We start from the raw sequence: 19,572 nt of genomic DNA, 5'->3' as shown, positions 1-19,572 counted from the left end.
AAAACCCGACGTTTCGGATGTGAAGCCTTCTTCAGGTGTCGAGAGTCGCTGATCATTTTCCCCCACTTCGTGATTGACCTCATGCTCCTTGTTTTTTCACTGGATTTGATTACAAGGCCAGATCGCTAACATTTTAATTGATTTGAACACATCAAGATGAATCTAACATTAAATAAACAACCATTTACGTACAGGCGGGGCCATGTTCTCGAGCAAGCCAATCTGTCAGAAGTGATGGAGAGTATGGAGTCAATGTGATAAAGGGTTTGGGTTTTTTATTCAATTCACTAGCTACCAGATTACTTTTTTTTAAACAAGAAGCAAAGCAGGATTGAAATTGCCTGTAAGGGGAGATGCCTTAATTTAGAAAATGTACACACTGTACATATATCCCTAAATATGTACTGGGCAGAGCGGTGGCTCTGTGGCTAAGGATCTGTGCCTGTGGCTGGAGGGTTGCTGGTTTGAAACCCGCTGCCGGCAGAGGAATCCTACTCCGCTGGAGCCCTGAGCAAAGCCCTTAACCCCAGCTGCTCCAGGGGCGCCATATAAATGGCTAACCCTGCGCTCTGACCCCAGGCTTCTCTCCCTGTCTGTGTGTCTCATGGAGAGCAAGCTGGGGTCTGTGAAAAGACAAATTCCTAATGCAAGAAACTGTATATGGCCAATGAAGTGATCTTATACTTTTTTACTTCAAATTTACCCCCTCCTCACAGACGTCATTCATTTTATTCATTTGTTAGTTTCTCCCGGGACTTGACGTTTTAAACCTCTTCTGCAAGCGAAGCCCTGGGACCCAAATCCAATCCGATATTGGACACATCCCGTTATCCCACCACCAGACACCTCCATTCCTGAGGTTTTCCGTGTTTCCCCCTAGGCCTTGAGGGCCAGAACTTGTGCCTCGTGGATAAATTGAGGGTTCGGTTCAACCTTTTCCAGCCTGGCCCAGTTAAAAGAAAGAGTAGGGGTGTTATCCCCGGTGTCCTGGCCAAATTCCCCCCTGGCCTTTACCAATCATGGCCTCCTAATAACCCCCCTCTCTGAACTGGCTTCATCACTCTGCTCTCCTCCCCACTGAGAGCTGGTGTGTGGGGAGAGGACTGGAGCATCATCCAGGTGGGGCTGCACGCTGGTGGTGGTAGTGGGATTCCTGCCTGTAAAGAGCTTTGAGTAGAGTGTCTAGAAAAGCGCTATAGAAGCGTTAGGTATTATTATAACAACAAGCATTTTGACGGATGTCTTTGTCTAGAAAAATGAAGTGTCTTTGTTCGGCAGAAATCGCAGCCGACAGGAGACTGATGAAGCACAGCGAGTCCTGTGTGTGCGCGCGTGTGTGAGCACAGCACTCCACTTTTACCAGGCTGCTGTGTTTCTGCGAGTCAGTCTGGGAGAACAGGTAGGATGTGATGTGTGACACACACACAAATGTACAACGCCCCCTCCGACAGGCTCGGAGAGAGAGAAGCCTGCTGCTGCTTTCAGGTTTTTTTTCTGCAATCAAATGAAGTACAATTTTCCCCCGCAAAGGTGTGAAAGAGAAAAAAAAACAGCCTTGTCTCAGGACTACCCCATATATACCTGATTCTGCGGCATACATACATATATACAGACATACAGTCTAGGCCTTTGAAAAGCACGTTCCCCTTAATGTAATGATCTGATTTGTTGGGCACCGGAGAACTCTTGTTGAAATGAAAGCAAGTAGACCCTGTAGCTCTCCAGGGTCTGGGGTTCGAGACTCCTCTGCTGGATCCCCAGTCCAGAATTCCACTGATATAATCGTCTGCGTGGCTGGGACCCCTGGTTCAGTTCCAGCTCCGGGGAGGGGGGGTGTCTCACGGCCCTGCTGAGAATTTCCCCCTCACGCGAAAAGCCCGGTGCCGGATCCACTCCTCGCCTCTGCCCTGCGTGTGCTCGCGCGCTGTGTGTCTGAGCTGGCACCCTAGCAATCCCTTCCCTCCTCCGAGCTAATTAGCGCAAAGAAAATCTCCCATCTGTAAACCCCGCGATCTCCCGAATTAGAATTGCAAATGAAGGCAGAGACGTCATTAATTCCAGCTGGGTTTAGACGGGGGAGAATCGGGCGGGGTGGGGGGGGGTGTTGATACAGTGTCTAAGCACGAGGACAGCGTGCTACATTGCCGCCGTCCTGAGACAGGGAGCAGGGCGGGACAGATGTCCTCGCTGTCTGGCAGACTGGACGCGTGAAGTCTGCACCGACAGCGAAGGGGGGGTTGATGACCAGCCGGGAAGGGTTCAACGGAAAATCTTGCGTCTCTCTCCCCCACCCACTCATCTCCTCCTCTCCGCGTGTTGTCTCGTTAGCTGTGACTCCGGAAGAAGGCTAATCGTTTTCATTAGCAGCGCAGGCAGCTGCTGTCGCTGCCAATCACGGGGGTTGAAGAGAACGCCCAGGAAGGAGGGAGAGGAGGAGGGAGGAACAGAGATGAGGTGTTAAGCAGAGATTGGTGGGGACTTCCCACTACCTGTAAAGCGCTTTGAGTGGAGTGTCCAGAAAAAGCGCTATAGCAGGGTAAGCAATTAGAATTATTAAGCGCAGAGGTGTGAAGAGAGAAGGGGAGAGGGCTGTTTAGGCAAGAGCAGCATTAGCACCTTGGAACCTGATTTCAGCAATGGCTGCAAGCCAAGCAAGGAAGGGGAGGCCTTTCAGCAAGATCAGAAGCTACAGGTTGCTGCCACCAGTGGTGTCAGTGGACCTGTAGGTGGCGCTCTTTGCTCTGACCACAATGGGTCATCTATTGGAGACTGGAACAGTGTGCTGTGGGAGGTACCACCTTTGCGATGAGACTCTACCCCAGTGGCTCCCAGTCCTGGTCCTGTGGACCCTGCCGGTTTTCATCCCAGCCCCGCCCTTCAACAGATCCCCGAAGGCCTTACTGGATCGAAGAAGGTGCTTCAGCGGAACAGTTTCATTTTGTTTCTAATCACAAGTTTGGGATTTCTTTCTACTCGCACACCGCCACGGTTAAAGCGCCCCAGCGTCTCGGAGAGCTGGGGGCGAACGGGGCAGATCAAGCGGATTACTGCGAAGTGAAGGAAGGGATTGATTGTGTGACCGAGGGCTCAGCTGGAACACAAACCAGCAGGTGTCAGGCTCACTGGGACCAGGACTGCAAATTACTGCTTTAAATCAAGGCCTTGACTCATTTATTGTTGAGCATTTCTTGTCACTAACGAGCCAAAGGCACTGTAAGAGCAAGGCTGTTACTCTTACAGTGCCAAAAATTGCACTCTGGGCTTGAACCTCCCCAACGTTCCTCCCTAAGCAGTGTATACGCTGATCTGCTGTGTAGTGGGGGCTGCATCCCCTCCTCATGTCCATGAACCAAGCGCTTGCGATGTCTTTGGGATGCACAGCACTGCACAAAATGCGAGGGGACCACCGCCGTCGTCACCCCTCAGAGAGTCAGTCTTTATTTGACAACGCCGAAAACCGCCCTTTAAAACTGAAACATTACAATTAAAAAAAAAACAACCCAATCACAACAACACACACAAGCGTTCCACCGACCATCACACTAACCCCCGCTGTTCAACACAGCCCTCGACCCTGGCCTCAGTGCGCGTCTGTCTGTGATGCAGGGATCAGGGAGGCCGGGCGGCCGGTCAGTGCCAGCGACCCCTTTCTGACCGTGTGCGTCTCCCACCTCCCCTCGTGCTGTCCTGCCACTGACCTGCTGCCCGTCCCTGGGGGCCCGCCGCACCAACAAGGACAAAAGAGAACGCGGCGAAGCGCAGACCGGGGTTTATTGAGCGGAATCACTGAAAAACAACTCGGGAGGCGGAAAAAAACTCAAACACAGCTGAATAGCTCCATCCTTCCGGGTGGATCTTCTTCCTGCCTCTCAAGGCCGCCAAAGCGTACAGCGTGCGCGCTGCGGTCGCGAGCCAATTTAAACCTCTAGCACGGACGGCTTAAAAAAACAAAAACATCGAGCCCGCGCTGGATGAATTCGAAACCAGGGTAAAATCTAGAACGCGGTGCAAACTGGACTAAAATACAAATCCTTCAGTCGGGGTTAGTGGGCGATCCATGCGAGTGCAATCGGCTCTGTGTATGTGCTCCTGTAGTGTCGTGCGTCTTCAGTTTGATTTGGACCAAATCTTCCCACTGCCGCGGAGTCTAAAATAGAGGAATGGGGGAGGGGGCAGGATTAATGGATAACCTAATACACATCCAAAAGATGTATTTAACTCAAGATACATTTAGAATTTGTTTTGCAGGTCCTAGTATGACAATATATTGTACGTCCACAATACATGATATTCACACTCTTACCCTTTGACCTTTGAACTCTTTTTGCCAGGTTGCCGTGGCTCCTGGGAGGAGGCGGGGTCTCGTGGCTCGCCGGCTGGCTGGTCAGGGTCCTGATTGGTCGCTGCTCCGGCAGGGGCCGGACCAGAGGACGAGGAGGAGGAGCTCGCCTTCAGGGTCTTCTGCAGGTTGGAGACCTGAGAGCCAGCGAGAGAAACAGAAGAGTTGTTTTCTCACTCTCTCTCTCTCAGCCCACCTAGGCAGCCTGGCACATCACTCGAGAGTGAAGGTATTTACAGTACAGTGAATACATCAGAGCATTACTGGGACTGTTTTTTTAGGGCAGCCCACGATCTGTATGAAAATGCTAGTCTCCATCCATCCCTTGGACTGCTTCTTCCAATACAGGGTCGCAGGGGAACCAGAGCCTATCCCAGCAAGCAAGGGGCGCAAGGCAGGGTACGCCAGTCCATTGCTGGCGTGTAGGAAAACTGGCCCTGGAGAGAGTGTGTGTCTATTTACCTACCAGTACATCTTTGGACTGTGGGTGGAAACCCATGTGAACCTGGGGAGAACATGCAAGCTCCACACAGACAGCACCCCAGGAATTGAACTCAGGGCCCCAGCGCTGCGAGGCAGCAATCCTGATCACTGTTCCACCATAGTCTCTATCCTTGCCACGTGAATTCTTTCTTGTGCTTTCTCACACATCCAGGAGAACACACTTGCATCTGCCCCCCAGTTTATGAAGGCTGTCTAGTTCCAAACTGCAGGCAGAATACTTCCGTCGTTCCATCGGGACACAGTTAAATCAAGCAAGATCAGATCAATCAATGCACTTCGCCCTGAGCTGTGATCTGATCAGACCGATCAGACAGTCTCAGCTGGCTGGACACCTTTTCAGACTGGACCTTTCTGAAATGGACCAGCCCACAGTGTTTGTATCCTCTGTTACAACTCTCACCATCAGCCCTGCATGTCACAATACAAGGAGTGTAAGGGTGTAGAGTGTACAGAGGCAATACTGACCTCGGTCTCCACTTGAACTTTGACCTTCAGCTGGTTCTCTCTGTACTGGTTGGCCCGGGTCACCTGCTCCTCGATCCCGCACAGCACGGCCTCGCAGCCTGAGCACCTGCACAAGAAGAGCACGAGGTCTTCAGAAATGACAGCGAGTGACATTCGCTCTGACGTCCCTCGACACGCCTTTGTGAAAATGACTGCATTGTGATTCGAGTTGAACTCCGGGCTCCAGTTTTGCGAGGCAGCAATACTAACCCATTTCTGGACCAGACTATCTGAGTGTAGTTCTGGGAGTAACACAACACATTATACAGATCTGATGAGAAATACATATAAAGGTAATGACGCCGGACCACAGCTGTCTTTCTGAGCAATCCACGTTCTTCCTGTTTACAGTATGGCCTTTCCTGGTGCATCAAGAACAGGACACATGCCGACAGCACCTCACTCAAACCACAACACAAGGGCTGAACACTCTGAGCACTCTGTATGACAGAGCTGGGCATGCAGAAGACAAGGTGCACACAAGATTTCACCTAAAACAATCCTTCACACTATCCCGGAATTGGACATTTCAGAATGCTCTTTCAACAGTGCAGAGGGAGGGCGGGTCAAAAGAATCGCTTCAGGTCCGAGATCAGTTCTGTGAAACAGCAGCAAAACAGATGCCAACCCAGCACTGTAGCTGAATCTCAGCTCTATCTCTCAAAACATCCTTAAGACACCCCCCTGAGCCTTAAATCACTCACACGATCAGTTCTGTAATGGACTGGTGACTTAGATATGATGTACATCGTTACTGTTTGCCAAGGCAATACTGACAGATGATATTAAATAACAGGAATTGTAAGTCTTCTCCAACTAAAGCCTACATTCTCTGAATTTTTACGAGCCCCTGTGCTAGGGCAGATATCATTTTTTGTTATATTGATCTGGAAGCAAATGAAGTGCTTTACGCTGTAGGTTGTGGGTTGAGAAGACATACGTTGGTGAAAATGATGAGAGGAATCGTGTCTTTTGGCCATTTTAAAAAATAATCTTTGAACAACACAGGGAGCAGGTCCTGCAGGAAATCAGTTCTGTCAATCGGACGCCAACCCATCGCTGCTGCTGAAAATGAACTGTGACTTAAAAGTGACAGAACCGCACAACACTGACTTCTAAAGGGAAAAGTAAAGCAAATTAAAGGAACGTCAGGTTTTCCCCAATTCTCAAAAACTAGATAACGTTCCAGTGGAAAGGCAAATTCAATGTTGTTTTTTTTCTGAAGCAAACAGATTTTTAGGATCTCGGGTGTACTGAATCAGCTACCCCCCCTCCACCATCTTCCTCTTGCACGATTCCTTCGGGGCTCCCTGCCAGCGCCCCACGTCATCCGTGGTGCTGCTCACCATTCCTGCAGGGTGTTGGCAATGTTGGGCAGCTCGTGGCGGCCCAGGTCCCTCCCCACGCTGCAGTCCACCTCCACCTGCTGGTTGCGCTGGTCCAGCTTGCCCTGGATGATGTCGCTGTACACGGCCTCGATGAGCAGGTCCTCCAGCTCCCTCACATTCTTCAGCTCCAGCTGCTGCAGGAGGAGGGAGTAGGGGAGGCACTGGAAGAGGGAAGGAGCAGAGGAACATGGTCAATACAGCACAGACTGCGAGTTCACCACCAGTACTACACTCACAGTGCACGGACCGAGAGTTCACCATCAGCACTACATGCACTGTGCACAGACTGAGAGTTCAGTACCGGCACTACATTCCTTGTGCAGAGAGAAGTCAATACAGCACATACTGATAGTTCACCATCAGCACTACATTCACTGTGCACAGACCGAGAGTTCACCATCAGTACTACATTCACTGTGCACAGACCGAGAGTTCAGCATCAGCACTACATTCACTGTGCACAGACCGAGAGTTCACCATCAGTACTACATTCACTGTGCACAGACCGAGAGTTCACCATCAGTACTACATTCACTGTGCACAGACCGAGAGTTCACCATCAGCACTACATTCACTGTGCAGGGAGAGGGAAGTTAATACACCATAATTGGCTAAATGCCACAGTAAAGTACTACTGCAGCAAGAGAGAACACAGTCAATGCAGTACAATCACTGCTTACTTACTGATCAGACACGACAGGACAAGAGCTCTGGGTTTCAGAGTGCAGTTACCTTGAGATTGGAGGCTAGGCTGATGATGGAGAGGTGCCGGAGTTTGTTCTTCTGGGCAGGAGTTAGCTCAGGAAGCGAGGCTGCGTTCTCTGATAAAGGAGGAGAGGGTGTTTAACACAGACTGGCGCAAACACCCCGCCCCAACACACCCACCAAGTGTACTGCCGACTCTGAGCTGTCAGTGTAACGAGGCGCTAAGATACAGGGACACAGGCGGCGGGGCTGACCTTTATAGTCGCAGTACGTCCCGTAGGCGAAGAGGTTGAGCAGCTGGTAGACTGGGGCATGAGGTCCCGACTCCAGCTGAGAAGACGAGACAGCTTAAATACACACACCTAGACTGAGGGTCAGTGAGTGAACGTCCTAGGCGGGCAGCTTGGCAGTCATTTGATCAAATTCATCGAGCTTTACAGGCATGACTGATGTCTTACATTGCTGTCCAAGTGTGCACCATCAACATAACATCTACAAGCCATTTACTATCCAAACACATCAGAGGATGTTTACATACAACACATACAATGCCAGTCAGTCAGACAGACAGCTAGTCGTACAGTCAAACAGTCAGACAGCCAGTCAGTTGTACAGTAAGACAGTCAGACAGCCAGTCAGTCGTACAGTAAGACAGCCAGACAGCCAGTCGTACAGTAAGACAGTCAGACAGCCAGTCGTACAGTAAGACAGCCAGACAGCCAGTCAGTCGTACAGTAAGACAGCCAGACAGCCAGTCAGTCGTACAGTAAGACAGCCAGACAGCCAGTCAGTCGTACAGTAAGACAGCCAGACAGCCGGACAGTCAACAGCCAGACAGTCAGTCCCTCTCCATCTGTCTGCCTGGCTGTACAGGTCTAGGGCTCTGTCAGTACCTCTCTGACGTTGGGCAGCTCCAGGATGTCGGAGAAGACGTAGAGCCCGGGCGTCTCCAGGAGGGAGGAGAGCGCCTCCGCCAGCGCGGCGCCCGAGAGGGTCAGGAGCTGATCCACCGACACCTGTCGCACCTCCGACATCTGACCGGGAGCAGGAGAGCAGTAAAGACTCGGTGACTGACAGCACGAACACGGAGCCGAGGGATAGAGGATGAAAGATGAGGGGGAAAAAGGTGGGTTACAATAATAACTCCTTACACTTCTATAGCTCTGTTCTGGACACTCCACTCAAAGCGCTTTACAGGTCATGGGGATCCCCTCCACCACCCCCAGTGTGCAGCCCCACCTGGATGATGCTCCAGTCCTCTCCCCACACACCAGCTCTCAGTGGGGAGGAGAGCAGAGTGATGAAGCCAGTTCAGAGATGGGGATTATTAGGAGGCCATGACTGGTAAAGGCCAGGGGGAAATTTGGCCAGGACACTGGGGTAACACCCCTACTCTTTTTGAGAAACACCCTGGGATTTTCAATGATCACAGAGAGTCAGGACCTCGGTTTTGTGTCTCATCTGAAGGACGGCGCCTTTTTACACTATATTTTACGCTATACTGGGGCATTACGACCCACACCGACTGCAAGGTGAGCGCCCTCTACTGGTCCCACTAACACCTCTTCCAGCAGCAGCCTTAGCTTTCCCAGGAGTCTCCCATCCAGGCTCACACCTGCTGAGCTCCAGTGAGCTGCCAGCAGTGAGTTGCTGGTTAATGTATCTGCAGGCTGTGAGAAACGAGAAAGGCTACCACCAATGGGCTGATGTACTGGAATGTAGGATGATGCACTGGAGCTACAGTGCACACCCTATAAAGCTTTTCACCTATGTATGCACTGTAGAAACAGCGAGCTCAAGGGAGGTTACTTAAACACACTGACTAGACACAAGAAAACACTCGAGCGAGAGAGATAGGAAATTAATACAATCATAAAGAGGATGCACAGTGCGTTCACAGTGTAATGAGAAGGACCATCGTTGTTCTGGACCGAAATACATCCCATAAAATGCACACACACATATATAGCCATTTGATTTTAAAACGTTCAATAATAAACCGATTAAAAAGCGGAGCCAAATACTGCCCTCTCATCATCAGTTACTTTTCGTAAGCAGTGCTACCCAACTAAATCGTCTTCGTTTCGCTTTCTTGCAAACCGGCGAAAGAATCAACCTGAGCCCGAGGCTTCCGGAACCTCGTTAGGCCTCAACTGCTTTTCTAACGCACGCACACCCAGAAAAGGTGGCAATGTGTTTCTGAGAGGAGATACGAGAGTGCGCTTTGCTAATTCTTTCATTAGGGCTGCTGTTTCACTCAATTACCTTGAAATCGCGTCACTTTTCAACCCGGAATCCAGATCTCGGCAGCCGCACGCACGCAGTAGCCTTTTCTGTAACAACAACTCGCCGGCGCCTTCCATTGGAGGAGGCGAGAGGGAGGCGGGCCATTGTGTCTGGTTCGAGAATGGGATTGGTTTTGATCCTTTGGGGGGGCGGAGAGACAGCCCATCCCTCTCTCCTGATTGGACAACAGCCCGTTTCTGTTTCGGCGAGAGAGTCGCCGGGAGGCGTATCTGACATTCACCCCAAAATGCTTCCTCACATCCTAAAGTTCCGCGACGTCCTCTGTCTCTGCTTCCAGAACGCTTTTTAAAAAAATATTTTGATAAAATGCAGACTCGTAACAAGCTTATGATGAATTTATTAGTACTCTAAAAACGATGCCTCCGGCTGTTCTTTCAGTGACACCAGACGTGACGATGCATTCACACGTGGAGTGATGCTGTCTGACCAGGGCTCCACTGACACCCCAGGAAAAAAAGTGGTAAGATTTGCCCAGGTCTCCAGCCGCCGCCTCGGTTTTGGACTGTAACTGGAAGGTAGCTGGTTAAAATCCCACTCTGTACGCGGGCTGCTCTAGTGTAAATGTGTAGAATGAATGGAAATGAAGGGGGTGTCTCTCTCTCTCTGTACCACCATAGTGGATCACCGGGCTCCATGACATTCATAAAATAGTGACTTAGCCGTTCAAATTTAAGTGCACACGCGTCCCAGACACTGATGCTCTTTTTTTAAGAAGAGCGCAGCTAGAGACGGGGACGAGAACGCGAAAAACAAACCGAGTTTAAGGCTTTAGTAGAATAGTTATTGTAGGCAGATTATGGTGCTTCTTTTTCATAATTTCTAGAACTGAAAAAAAAAACGTAGTAGCCCCCGTGAACCGCTTAGGTGCTCATACCACTCAGTTAATTTAATTTACGGTCTGTTCATTCAGCTAGCACCACGGAGAAACGTGCCGATTAGACTAAATGTCGATTCCTTCTCCCCTACTGCACCCTTCTGGTAATACGGGGGACATGGGCATCTCCCAAGCCTTACAGCAGGAGTCTGGGCTCCAGCCTGGCTTTCGGTGATTAAATTGCACCCGTATTGTAAAATAAATAAAAAATCTATGCCACATGATCGCTGTGGTCACTGCCGATCCGGGTTCGAATCCGTGGCTCTCCACAGCGTAGACAATGTTGTATAAAAGCCCCAAAACAACAAATGAGAAGAGAAACTACTTTGGCAGCAGCCTTATTGCCCTACAGCTCCCAGCTGGCAGCCCTACTGGAGCTCAGCAAGTGTGAGCCTGGTCAGTAGCTGGATGGGAGACTACTGGGAAAAACTAAGGCTGACACTGGAAGAGGTGTTAATGGGGCCACTAGGGGGTGCTCACCCTGTGGTCTGTGGGGGTCCTGATGCTCCAGTAGAGTGACAGGGACACTATACTGTAAAAAGGCGCCATCCTTTGGATGAGATCCTGACTCTCTGGGGGTCAGGAAAGATCCTAGGGCGTTTCTTGAAAAGAGTAGGGGTGTAACCCCAGTGTCCTGGCCAAATTTCCCCCCTGGCCCTACCAGTCATGGCCTCCCAATAACCCCCCTCTCTGAACTGGCTTCATCACTCTGCTCTCCTCCCCACTGAGAGCTGGTGTGTGGGGAGGCCTCACACTGCCTGAGCTTATCCAGGTGGGGCTGCACACTATGTAGGGGGGGAGGGGATCCCCATGACCTGTGAAGAGCTTTGAGAGGAGGCTCCAGAAACATGTTGTATAAGAAAGTATTATAATTGTAACCTATGTGACATTGTGGTGCCTTGTAGAAAATAATGTGAGTTCCAGGCTCCTGTTGCAACCATCCTGACTAGAGCTGGATTTGTGCAGTATGGAGATTTGTGCAGCTCAGCAGCAAGTGGTAGCAGATTGGACCCTTCAGAATATACACTACCCCCCCCAGGAGAACAGGAATCAACACCGGGTTCCGATCAAACCGTTTGTTTAATAATCCCTTTTCCAGCCAACGGCTCCCCCAGGCCGTGAGCCAGGCTGGCTGCGAGGAACACAGAACGCAAGAGCTTGAAGTTCAGGGTGACAGTGCTTGGCAGACAAGGAACATTACAACACTTGGATTACAGATGGGTACCAATTCCTGACTAAATTACGGGCTTTCAAGACTTTATGCACATCACACTGCACCAGCACTACACACATCATCCAAGACGATCACAAAAGCATACACTTGTGGTTGTCTAGAACCCACGTCAAGTATACTGTCCCCAAGTGCTTGATGTATGCAGTGTCTGTGCAGCATGCCCATCTATGCAGCGCTACAGGGCTGAACACACAGAGGAAGTGACATCACAGGGGTGGGGCTTGTAAGTGCAAAAGGGGGGCGGGGTCCACCATCCCCGGCTGTGACCTCATCACTGCCTCCCCTCACTGGCGCGCGTTGATGATCTCGACGAACTCGGGCTTCAGGGAGGCGCCGCCGACCAGGAAGCCGTCGACGTCGGCCTGCGAGGCCAGCTCCTTGCAGGTCCCCCCGGTAACGGAACCTGGCGCGAAAGGGAGTCCATTAAGAGGAGGAAACAGCACTTGGGAAACGCCGAACGAACACAACCTAGAGCACCAAGAACTTTAGAAAGCCTGCTAGAAATCTCACACAATCCGGTGGAAACATGCAAACTCCACACAGACAGCACCCCAGGAACTGAACCCAGGGCCCCAGCACTGGCAATTATCACTGTGCAAAACCTTACATACATTAACCTGGAGCTAACATCCTTAGTAGAAGATGGAGATATTTACATTACAGTCCTTTACAGATGACTTAATCAAATCCACCCCCATGATAAAGCTAAGCCCACAAATCCCTCGTTTTAGAGCCAATTCCCCTATAAATCCATTTTGCAGGGCTGCATTTACACCATTAAACCACACACGACCGGTTGCTGGAAAACCAACGGGGGAGGGGAAATCGAACAAGCTTGTGGTGAAGGACTAATGTACGTCCACACTGGAGGAGACGTGCAGGACGAGGAGTCTCACCTCCGTAAATGATCCGGCAGGAGCTGGCTACCGCCTCCGAGACGTTGGTCTTCAGCCACTGCCTGAGCTTATCGTGAACTTCCTGGGCCTATGCCGGGGGGGAGGGCGGAGAACGAATGGAAGAATAGTTAGAAAACAAGAAGGGTCAAATGCCTCCCCCAGTCTGCTCTTTCCTAGAAGCCGGGGTGGGGACTTCAGCAACATGGGCAGGGCAGCTCATTGCCTACCCCCACCACCCTTTGTGTAAAGGGCCTCCTAAGTAGAGGACTTAAGGAAGTTGCTAGCTCAGCCAGGAGCAGGGAGAAGCTGTTAAAACTGGTCTGAATACATCAATGGCCTCATTCAGGTTGATAAAAGCCCAGCTGGACAGAAAACCTGGAAACAGGCTGGCTCTCCGACACTGGGAGGCCCTGCATTAATCAGACATCTCCAACTTTGCTCCCGAGGATGCGAGCTGGAGACCAGCCTGTGCACGCGGTGTTGAGTTCAGTCCACACTAGCCCCTTTGAATACAGAACTTCCTCTGCTAGAAAGAGCCAAAAATCACTGCACACAGGCCTGAGGGTTCATCCCAAAACCACAGAAAACCCAGCCAAGCAGTTGCCTTGCAGGATTCGTGTTGCTCTGCAGCCCCTGAAGAGGGGAACCCCCCCCGAATTGCAGCTGCACTTGGGTGACACAGCAGATCAAGAGCAGGAGAGAAATGCCTCATGCCGAATTGAGGAGGAGCCCTAGTGAGGCCAAGTATGGGATTTAACAGCTCTGGTCTTACAGCTATAGAAGCCGCTGTCCATTCGATAGAAATACATGAGCCTTACAACGATAAACGTTTACGGAGGGTCGAGCAGTCGACATCAGCAATGTTACCTGTTGGGGGGTTGCGGTTTTCCCAGTTCCAATGGCCCAGACAGGCTCATAGGCCAGGACCACCTTACTCCAGTCCTTCACGTTGTCTGCAAAGACACACAGCTTGGTAGCAGCCCTCGGGCAAGGACTACAGTTCCCCATCAGCCACTGGGGGTGTAGTTCCACATCCCCCACACACTAGCTTCAAGCCGACATCAACCGATTTCGTGAGATATCCCCGAGTTTATTAGAGGATGCAGATGATTCTAGTAAGGATTAAAACACCCAACAGGTTTACTTCCATCGCTAATCCTCCATCATAAATCAGGCGGAGTTTATTTTTCACGGTGTTTCAAAAAATGCTTTGCCTTTCAGGACATGCAAGTTCACCACATTTATATATTTATGTACTCCTTTGCCCCTTTTACATGGTTTATAAAGCTTTCTTACTTCCGATGTGGTCTTTAACGTTTACACTAAGTCACTAAAGCTAGAATTTGCCCAAATCTTGAGTCTTGGGTATTAGTTGGGTGGTCATGCTTTGGAAAGAGCAAAATTATCCCTAAAACAATCCAGATCCAACAAACTCAGCACCAGCCTCAATCCCCACAGTCTTTCCAAAAACTGTAAGCCATAATGTGACTGTGCAGATCCATTATTCAGGCTAGATCCCAGACGTCCGAAATTCTTATTGATCTGATCTTCCCAAGTCGGCACTTTACAAGCTAGGCTGAGAAGCGATTGATCACAAGATTCCCCAGTTTATAGGTGGAAAGTCAAAGGCTTCCAGTCAGGCAGAAATCACCTGCTACACCCCTTCCTGATCTCATCTCAAGAGGTTTGTACAGGCTAATGTAACCCAGGCACCTCAGGGCTGTCCACTCCCGTTCCTGGAGGGCCAGTATATCTGCAATTATTTCATTTCTCTTTAAAGAGCTGGGAGCAGCTGCTAAATGCTCACTTGGTCCCATGAAGTCAATACGGTCCCAAGCGAGCTGGGCAAGAGCCAAGCTGGACTGAAAACCTGCACTGGCCCTGCAGGATCAGGATTGCCGTCTCCCGCTGTCCTTACTTGTGGGTTCCGATACATAAACCAACATCCTCTTTAGTCCTGCCCATCATGGTCCATGAGCCATGTTTTAAGTTACTCCTATAAAGTGACACGAGCAAGCTGCATTTCTCCCACTGCGCCAGCAATGAGGTTAAGAGCAGTCTTTCTGGTCTGGGAGAACTATCTTTTAGTGGCGTTGTTACTGGCATTGTTCTTGCCCATTAGTGTTTGGTTTGAACCCAAGATATCATCATTTATTAATGGTAACCAAGAATTTGCAGCATCATAAACATTGATCTTATTTGTCATTGATTTACAGGGATGACCGATTTTGTCTTGAACAATCCAATACTGGCCAAGACCTTTATCTGCCTTCACTACAGCAGTAGCGCCATCAAGGTAAGACGTCTGCACCAATGACACCTTGTCCATCAAGGCAGTAGCATTACCTGCAATGACCTTGGTCTGGGCGAAGACGACTTTATCAGTTATCCCCGCCTCTCGCTCGTCCAGCTTCTCCCCGATGCAGGCAATCACGCCAAGCCCCCCCTCCAGCGCATGGGCCACTTTCTGACCAATCAGCTGCCGGGACGACCCAGTCAGAAGGAAGGACACAGTGCCGGCGCAGCCAGTCACGATGAGGGAGAGACAGAAGACATCCAATTAGACCGCAGCAGCGTCCTAACATGAACATAGCAGCTGAAGGCATGCACCTTTTCCCTCTTCTCAAAGAGGAAGGCTGACGAGAAATCAGAAACCTGACAGCCACCGAAAGCCCATCAGTACGGAGAGCAAAATCTCACGGCCAATCAGAGTAAGAGCGGGAGGAAAGTCAATAAGGTAAAAGCAAAAGGAAATCAGAATCCTAGATGAAGAGCCTCACCTCATCAGACTCGCCAAAAACATGGCGCCTCTCAGAGTGGCCAAGAATTACCCAGGACACCCCACAGTCCTTGATCATGGCGGGACTGAGAGGAGATGAGAGAGAGAGAGATTAATCCATGACCCTCAAGCAAAAGACAGAACAAAGATCTCACAAACCCACTACAGACCCTATAGCGTCACCCACCACCCAACCAATAATGGTACCTGATCTCTCCAGTGAAAGCACCCTTCGCGACTTTGTAGCAGTTCTGGGCGGCGACGGCGATCTTGGCATCGAGCTTCTGGCGGGCGAAGTCCAAGTAGATGGAGGGAGCGCCACACACCACCTCTGCAAGAGAGACCACAATCAGCACTCCCTTGGAGAGCAGGGAAGAGTCTGGCTTAAGCACCTACATCACCTCAAGCCTACTGGGGCAGCAATACATATAAAAGGCCCGTTTTAGGATGGAAAGCAACGCATAAGGATTCATTCCTATGCTGGAAAAATAACGCATCACCCAGCGAAGATTAATTCCTGCTTTCCATTCCCCAGCCCTAAGGAATTCGCCTATACTTGCACCGTTTGAGCAGGGAGCCACATCGGTGTTAAAGTACAGATTCAAAGAAACAACATTTAAATCAAGGGATGTTCAAACCTTACAACGCACTCCTAACAAGAGGCATTTCAACACTCTATGAGAAGATACTGCAGCTCTGAAATAATCATTACAGGGAACCAGGCACATTCCACGATGTGGGAAGGGAGTGTCCCACACTGATAGGCTGGAGGAACCGAGTCTCTTTAGTGCAAAGGGAGTGTCCCACACCGACAGGCTGGAGGAACTGGACATCTTTAGTCTTGAACAGAGAGGACTACAGGGGGACCCGAAACAAGTACCCAAAATTATCCAAGGCACTAACAGTCACACAAGTGACTCGGTGAAACACAAAGCTTAGAATAAGAACAATACTGTGCACACTTTTAATAAACCCTATTGTGGTGGTGGAGAATCCCCGTCACCTGGAAAGTGCTTTGAGTGGAGTGTCCAGAGAAGTGCTATATAAAGTATAAGGAATTATTTTTGAAAGTGCATATAATGCATTTCCCCCGACAGGTCTGAATGCACACGCAGCTCTTTCTGAATGAGAATCCAACGCATACTGTACCTACATTAGACACTCGCATCTCTCCAATTCTACAGTGCGTGTACGGTCATCCCCTGACATTCAGGACTGTAACTCTATCCCAGTTCACCGTCTCTATATTTATCTCTCCAGAATTCAGACAGAGCCAGTGGAGATCGCAGCTCCCGGCTCCCGGCTGCTTCATCAAAGGTCGGAGGTCAGCCCCGAAAGGTCACCAGCTGTGCGGTATAAAAACTCGGGAAAGGTCAGAGTCCGAGGAGAACCAGAGCACACTGTAGGGTCTCGCCAGAACCCGGACTCGGCCTCACTGAAGTGCACTGCATCAGCCCGCTCTGCACTCAAATAACGGCAGAGTTTCGCAACCTGTACAAAGTCCAAAACTGTTTGTGTCTCGTCAGGGGCTGTCAGCATGGAAACTTCACAGGACTCACAGGATAGACAATGACCAAGAGGGTGACTAATTAACCCTATGTACCTCCATCAGCCTAGATACAGTCATCTTGTGTTTATCTCCAGCCAGGCCTATTTGTAACAGGAGGCTGATGGAGAACAAGCAGTCGTGAGTGTCATTGTGAAACAGGCAACAGCTCAGCCCATCGTGAAGTAGATCTTAGGAGAGGAAGTTAATCTAAAATCTCATCCAGCCTTCTCTTGAAAGAAACCAGAGGTATCGGCTTCCACAGCATGGCTGGGCACCTTGTTCCCCTCTCCCGCCACCCTTTGTGTAAAGCAGCCCCCCCCCTTCTCAGTTTTAAATGCACTTGCAGTTTGCACTTGTGTCCTCCGCTTCAGGTCTCAATTCTCATTCTGAACACGTGGGTCGACTTGGTCAGAGTCGGAGAATTTGGGATACTTGGATGGGATCTGTATGTGCGAGGAAAGCTCGTTTAGACGGGAGACTTCAGGCCCCGCGGGCTCAGGAGGGAGGGCTCAGTCTTTTACCAACACACCCGAGATCTTAACTGGTGCAATCGTGGATTTTTTAGGTCAGCTCCACCACAATCACTAGACAACTGGGAACTATTTGCTCGGCGGGTGTCTTGATCCGGGCAAACGGAGAACATGCTTCTATAGGTATGGTACTGGGCAAGCGCTTACACAATGACATCTAACATAGGCGGATCACGACATTTTTACCAGTTTCCCCTAGGGGACAAAGCTTGAATAGAATTGACTTGACAGCAAATGCTTTTCGCAACCCTCCAGAGGCAGCGACGTGAACCGGAAAGAAACGCCGGCGTGCCCTCCCGGGCTGCCTCAGAACAACGGTTTCTATTGAAACGCGTTTATCACGACCGCTGCGCCGTCCTGACGGCCTGTAACCCCAGTACAGCCCCGCACCAACACGCTGGATGTGACTGCACGGCGTCGCGAATGGGGGGGGGGGGGGGGGAATAAAAAGATACCGTCCGCGTCGCAGACTCAGACGCTGGCCTTGCGCGACCGCCGGCTGCTACGTGCGCCGGGGCACACGCTCCAGCTCCGGGCCCTGGCGCTCGCCCCCGCGGGCCGGGAGCGCGCCGCAGGGGTTCCACCGGGAGGGAGGGGGGGCGCGCCCGGACTCACCCACCCCGGCCACACGCCGGGACGGTCCTGGAGCTATGGAACTATAACTCCGGGATTATCACCTTCTTAAAAAAAACGGATGGCGGTCAATAAAGACACCGCTCCCCTCCCACCGCTCTTTAACTGTCGACAGCTCCATCGTGCTCAATGCTCAGTGATGCCCGCCTCATTTCAGGTGGGCATCCAAGCACTGCTCGCCTGTACACAACTCTTCGTTAGATCCATTCATTAAGTGTCAGGTCTCGACTGGCGGTCGTAATGGCAATGCGTCTGTCTGGCGATGACTGCTTTAGGGGTTACTTCCAAACGGTATTCATAGCAATCGCAGCTGTGGTTAATAAGTGATCGTTACTTAAAACCTAACCCGTCTGGATGGAGGGAAAAGCCACTAATTTCACTGTGGAAACTCACCCTGTCGTTTTGACCTTATTAACCATGATCGATTCTATACACCATGTCCTCTATCTGGGGTAGGAGACGGGTGACGGATTTTCTACAGTCCCAGTAAATGAAATGAATAATGCGACGACAAAATAACGCTTAAATAACCCTATGTAATCACCAAGATTCGCTGCACTTTAAAAATAGTGGTGTTTTTTTCCGCGTTGACTCACCGGTGTCTGGGTTCAGTTTAGCAGTGTTCAGGGTGTTGATAAGATCTCCCAACACTTTTTTGTCCCCGTTCATCTTCCAGTTGCCACCCACGAAAAATTTTCTGGTCGGAGCCATGGTTCTTGGGATAGGATCGGAAAAAGGCCTCGCTGTGGAGCTGGTGAAGAAGCCGGCAGATAATTCACCAAGGTCGGATGAATCAACGAGCAAGTGCCCCTCTCCTGGAAGAGGGCCTTATAAACACGCCTGCCTGAGGATACGCCCTCCAGAGATGCTCATTGGTTTCAGGGAGAAGACGCCTTCTGCGCCCTGCCCATTTGATCCTTTTATGGATTAAAGGCGGGACATCACGAGGGCAGATCTGAGGGATCCTACGTTGATTGGCTAAATCTCCGGCGAAGAACTTGACCCGTTTCCGCCCACAACCACCTTCCTTTATTTCTCTATAGAGTGAAGCCTTTAACCGCCATCTTTCAGAAGGGCACAGAGGTTTTTTTTATCCCAATGATATCGGACACGTCAAAGCGACAAAGAACTCTTAACTCAGAATGATCTCACGGTAAGTGAGTTCCAGTTGCCTCAAGACTTGGCTGTTGAATTTATTCCTCAGCTCCGAACTAAAATGTTCTGAATTGCAACGACACCACAGTATCCGCAGATGTCCTGTAGAGGACACTAAAGTATAGTGCAGACTTACTCTCGCCCTTGTCCAGCAAGAATTTCAGTCAATTACCAA

General features: G+C 50.4%; 2 protein-coding genes and 2 long non-coding RNA genes across 8 annotated transcripts in view; 2 read left to right on the top strand and 2 right to left on the bottom strand.

The window, feature by feature from the left end:
• Positions 1–3,412: 3,412 nt before the first annotated feature.
• Positions 3,413–9,841, bottom strand: cops7a (COP9 constitutive photomorphogenic homolog subunit 7A). Of its 2 annotated transcripts, none has more exons than XM_088619325.1 (8): positions 9,706–9,841; positions 8,334–8,474; positions 7,695–7,770; positions 7,468–7,556; positions 6,694–6,896; positions 5,309–5,414; positions 4,304–4,476; positions 3,413–4,147 (listed from the first exon to the last, which is right to left on the bottom strand). In XM_088619325.1, exons 2-8 carry the CDS (start codon positions 8,472–8,474, stop codon positions 4,108–4,110), a joined length of 828 nt encoding a protein of 275 aa, XP_088475451.1. In that variant the 5' UTR covers positions 9,706–9,841; the 3' UTR covers positions 3,413–4,107. The 2 variants fall into 2 exon arrangements, with proteins under 2 accessions (XP_088475451.1, XP_088475450.1); XM_088619324.1 differs by having other exon boundaries at positions 8,334–8,510; positions 9,706–9,839.
• Positions 9,842–9,912: 71 nt separating this feature from the next.
• Positions 9,913–15,823, top strand: LOC148640742 (uncharacterized). Its single transcript, XR_015930086.1, has 2 exons — positions 9,913–10,207; positions 14,968–15,823. It is a non-coding gene; the product is annotated as an uncharacterized LOC148640742 (long non-coding RNA).
• On the bottom strand, positions 11,683–19,061 carry tpi1b (triosephosphate isomerase 1b). The gene is made up of 7 exons (XM_088619326.1): positions 18,839–19,061; positions 15,738–15,861; positions 15,532–15,616; positions 15,098–15,230; positions 13,619–13,704; positions 12,752–12,839; positions 11,683–12,258 (listed from the first exon to the last, which is right to left on the bottom strand). Exons 1-7 carry the CDS (start codon positions 18,951–18,953, stop codon positions 12,140–12,142), a joined length of 750 nt encoding a protein of 249 aa, XP_088475452.1. The 5' UTR covers positions 18,954–19,061; the 3' UTR covers positions 11,683–12,139.
• A 141-nt stretch (positions 19,062–19,202) lies between these two features.
• The window catches only part of LOC148640737 (uncharacterized), a 28,536-nt gene continuing 28,166 nt past the window's right edge, over positions 19,203–19,572 (top strand). For all 4 annotated transcript variants that reach the window (XR_015930078.1, XR_015930080.1, XR_015930079.1 and 1 more), the window contains exon 1: positions 19,203–19,395. This is a non-coding gene — a long non-coding RNA (uncharacterized LOC148640737). The remainder of the gene's footprint in view (positions 19,396–19,572) is intronic.

This window comes from Lepisosteus platostomus, chromosome 25, assembly GCF_059453375.1.
Source record: "Lepisosteus platostomus isolate fLepPlt1 chromosome 25, fLepPlt1.hap1, whole genome shotgun sequence".
Lineage (NCBI taxonomy): Eukaryota > Metazoa > Chordata > Actinopteri > Semionotiformes > Lepisosteidae > Lepisosteus > Lepisosteus platostomus.
The sequence above is the reverse complement of the archived record's forward strand: the minus strand, read 5'-3'. Positions and strand labels throughout refer to the sequence as shown.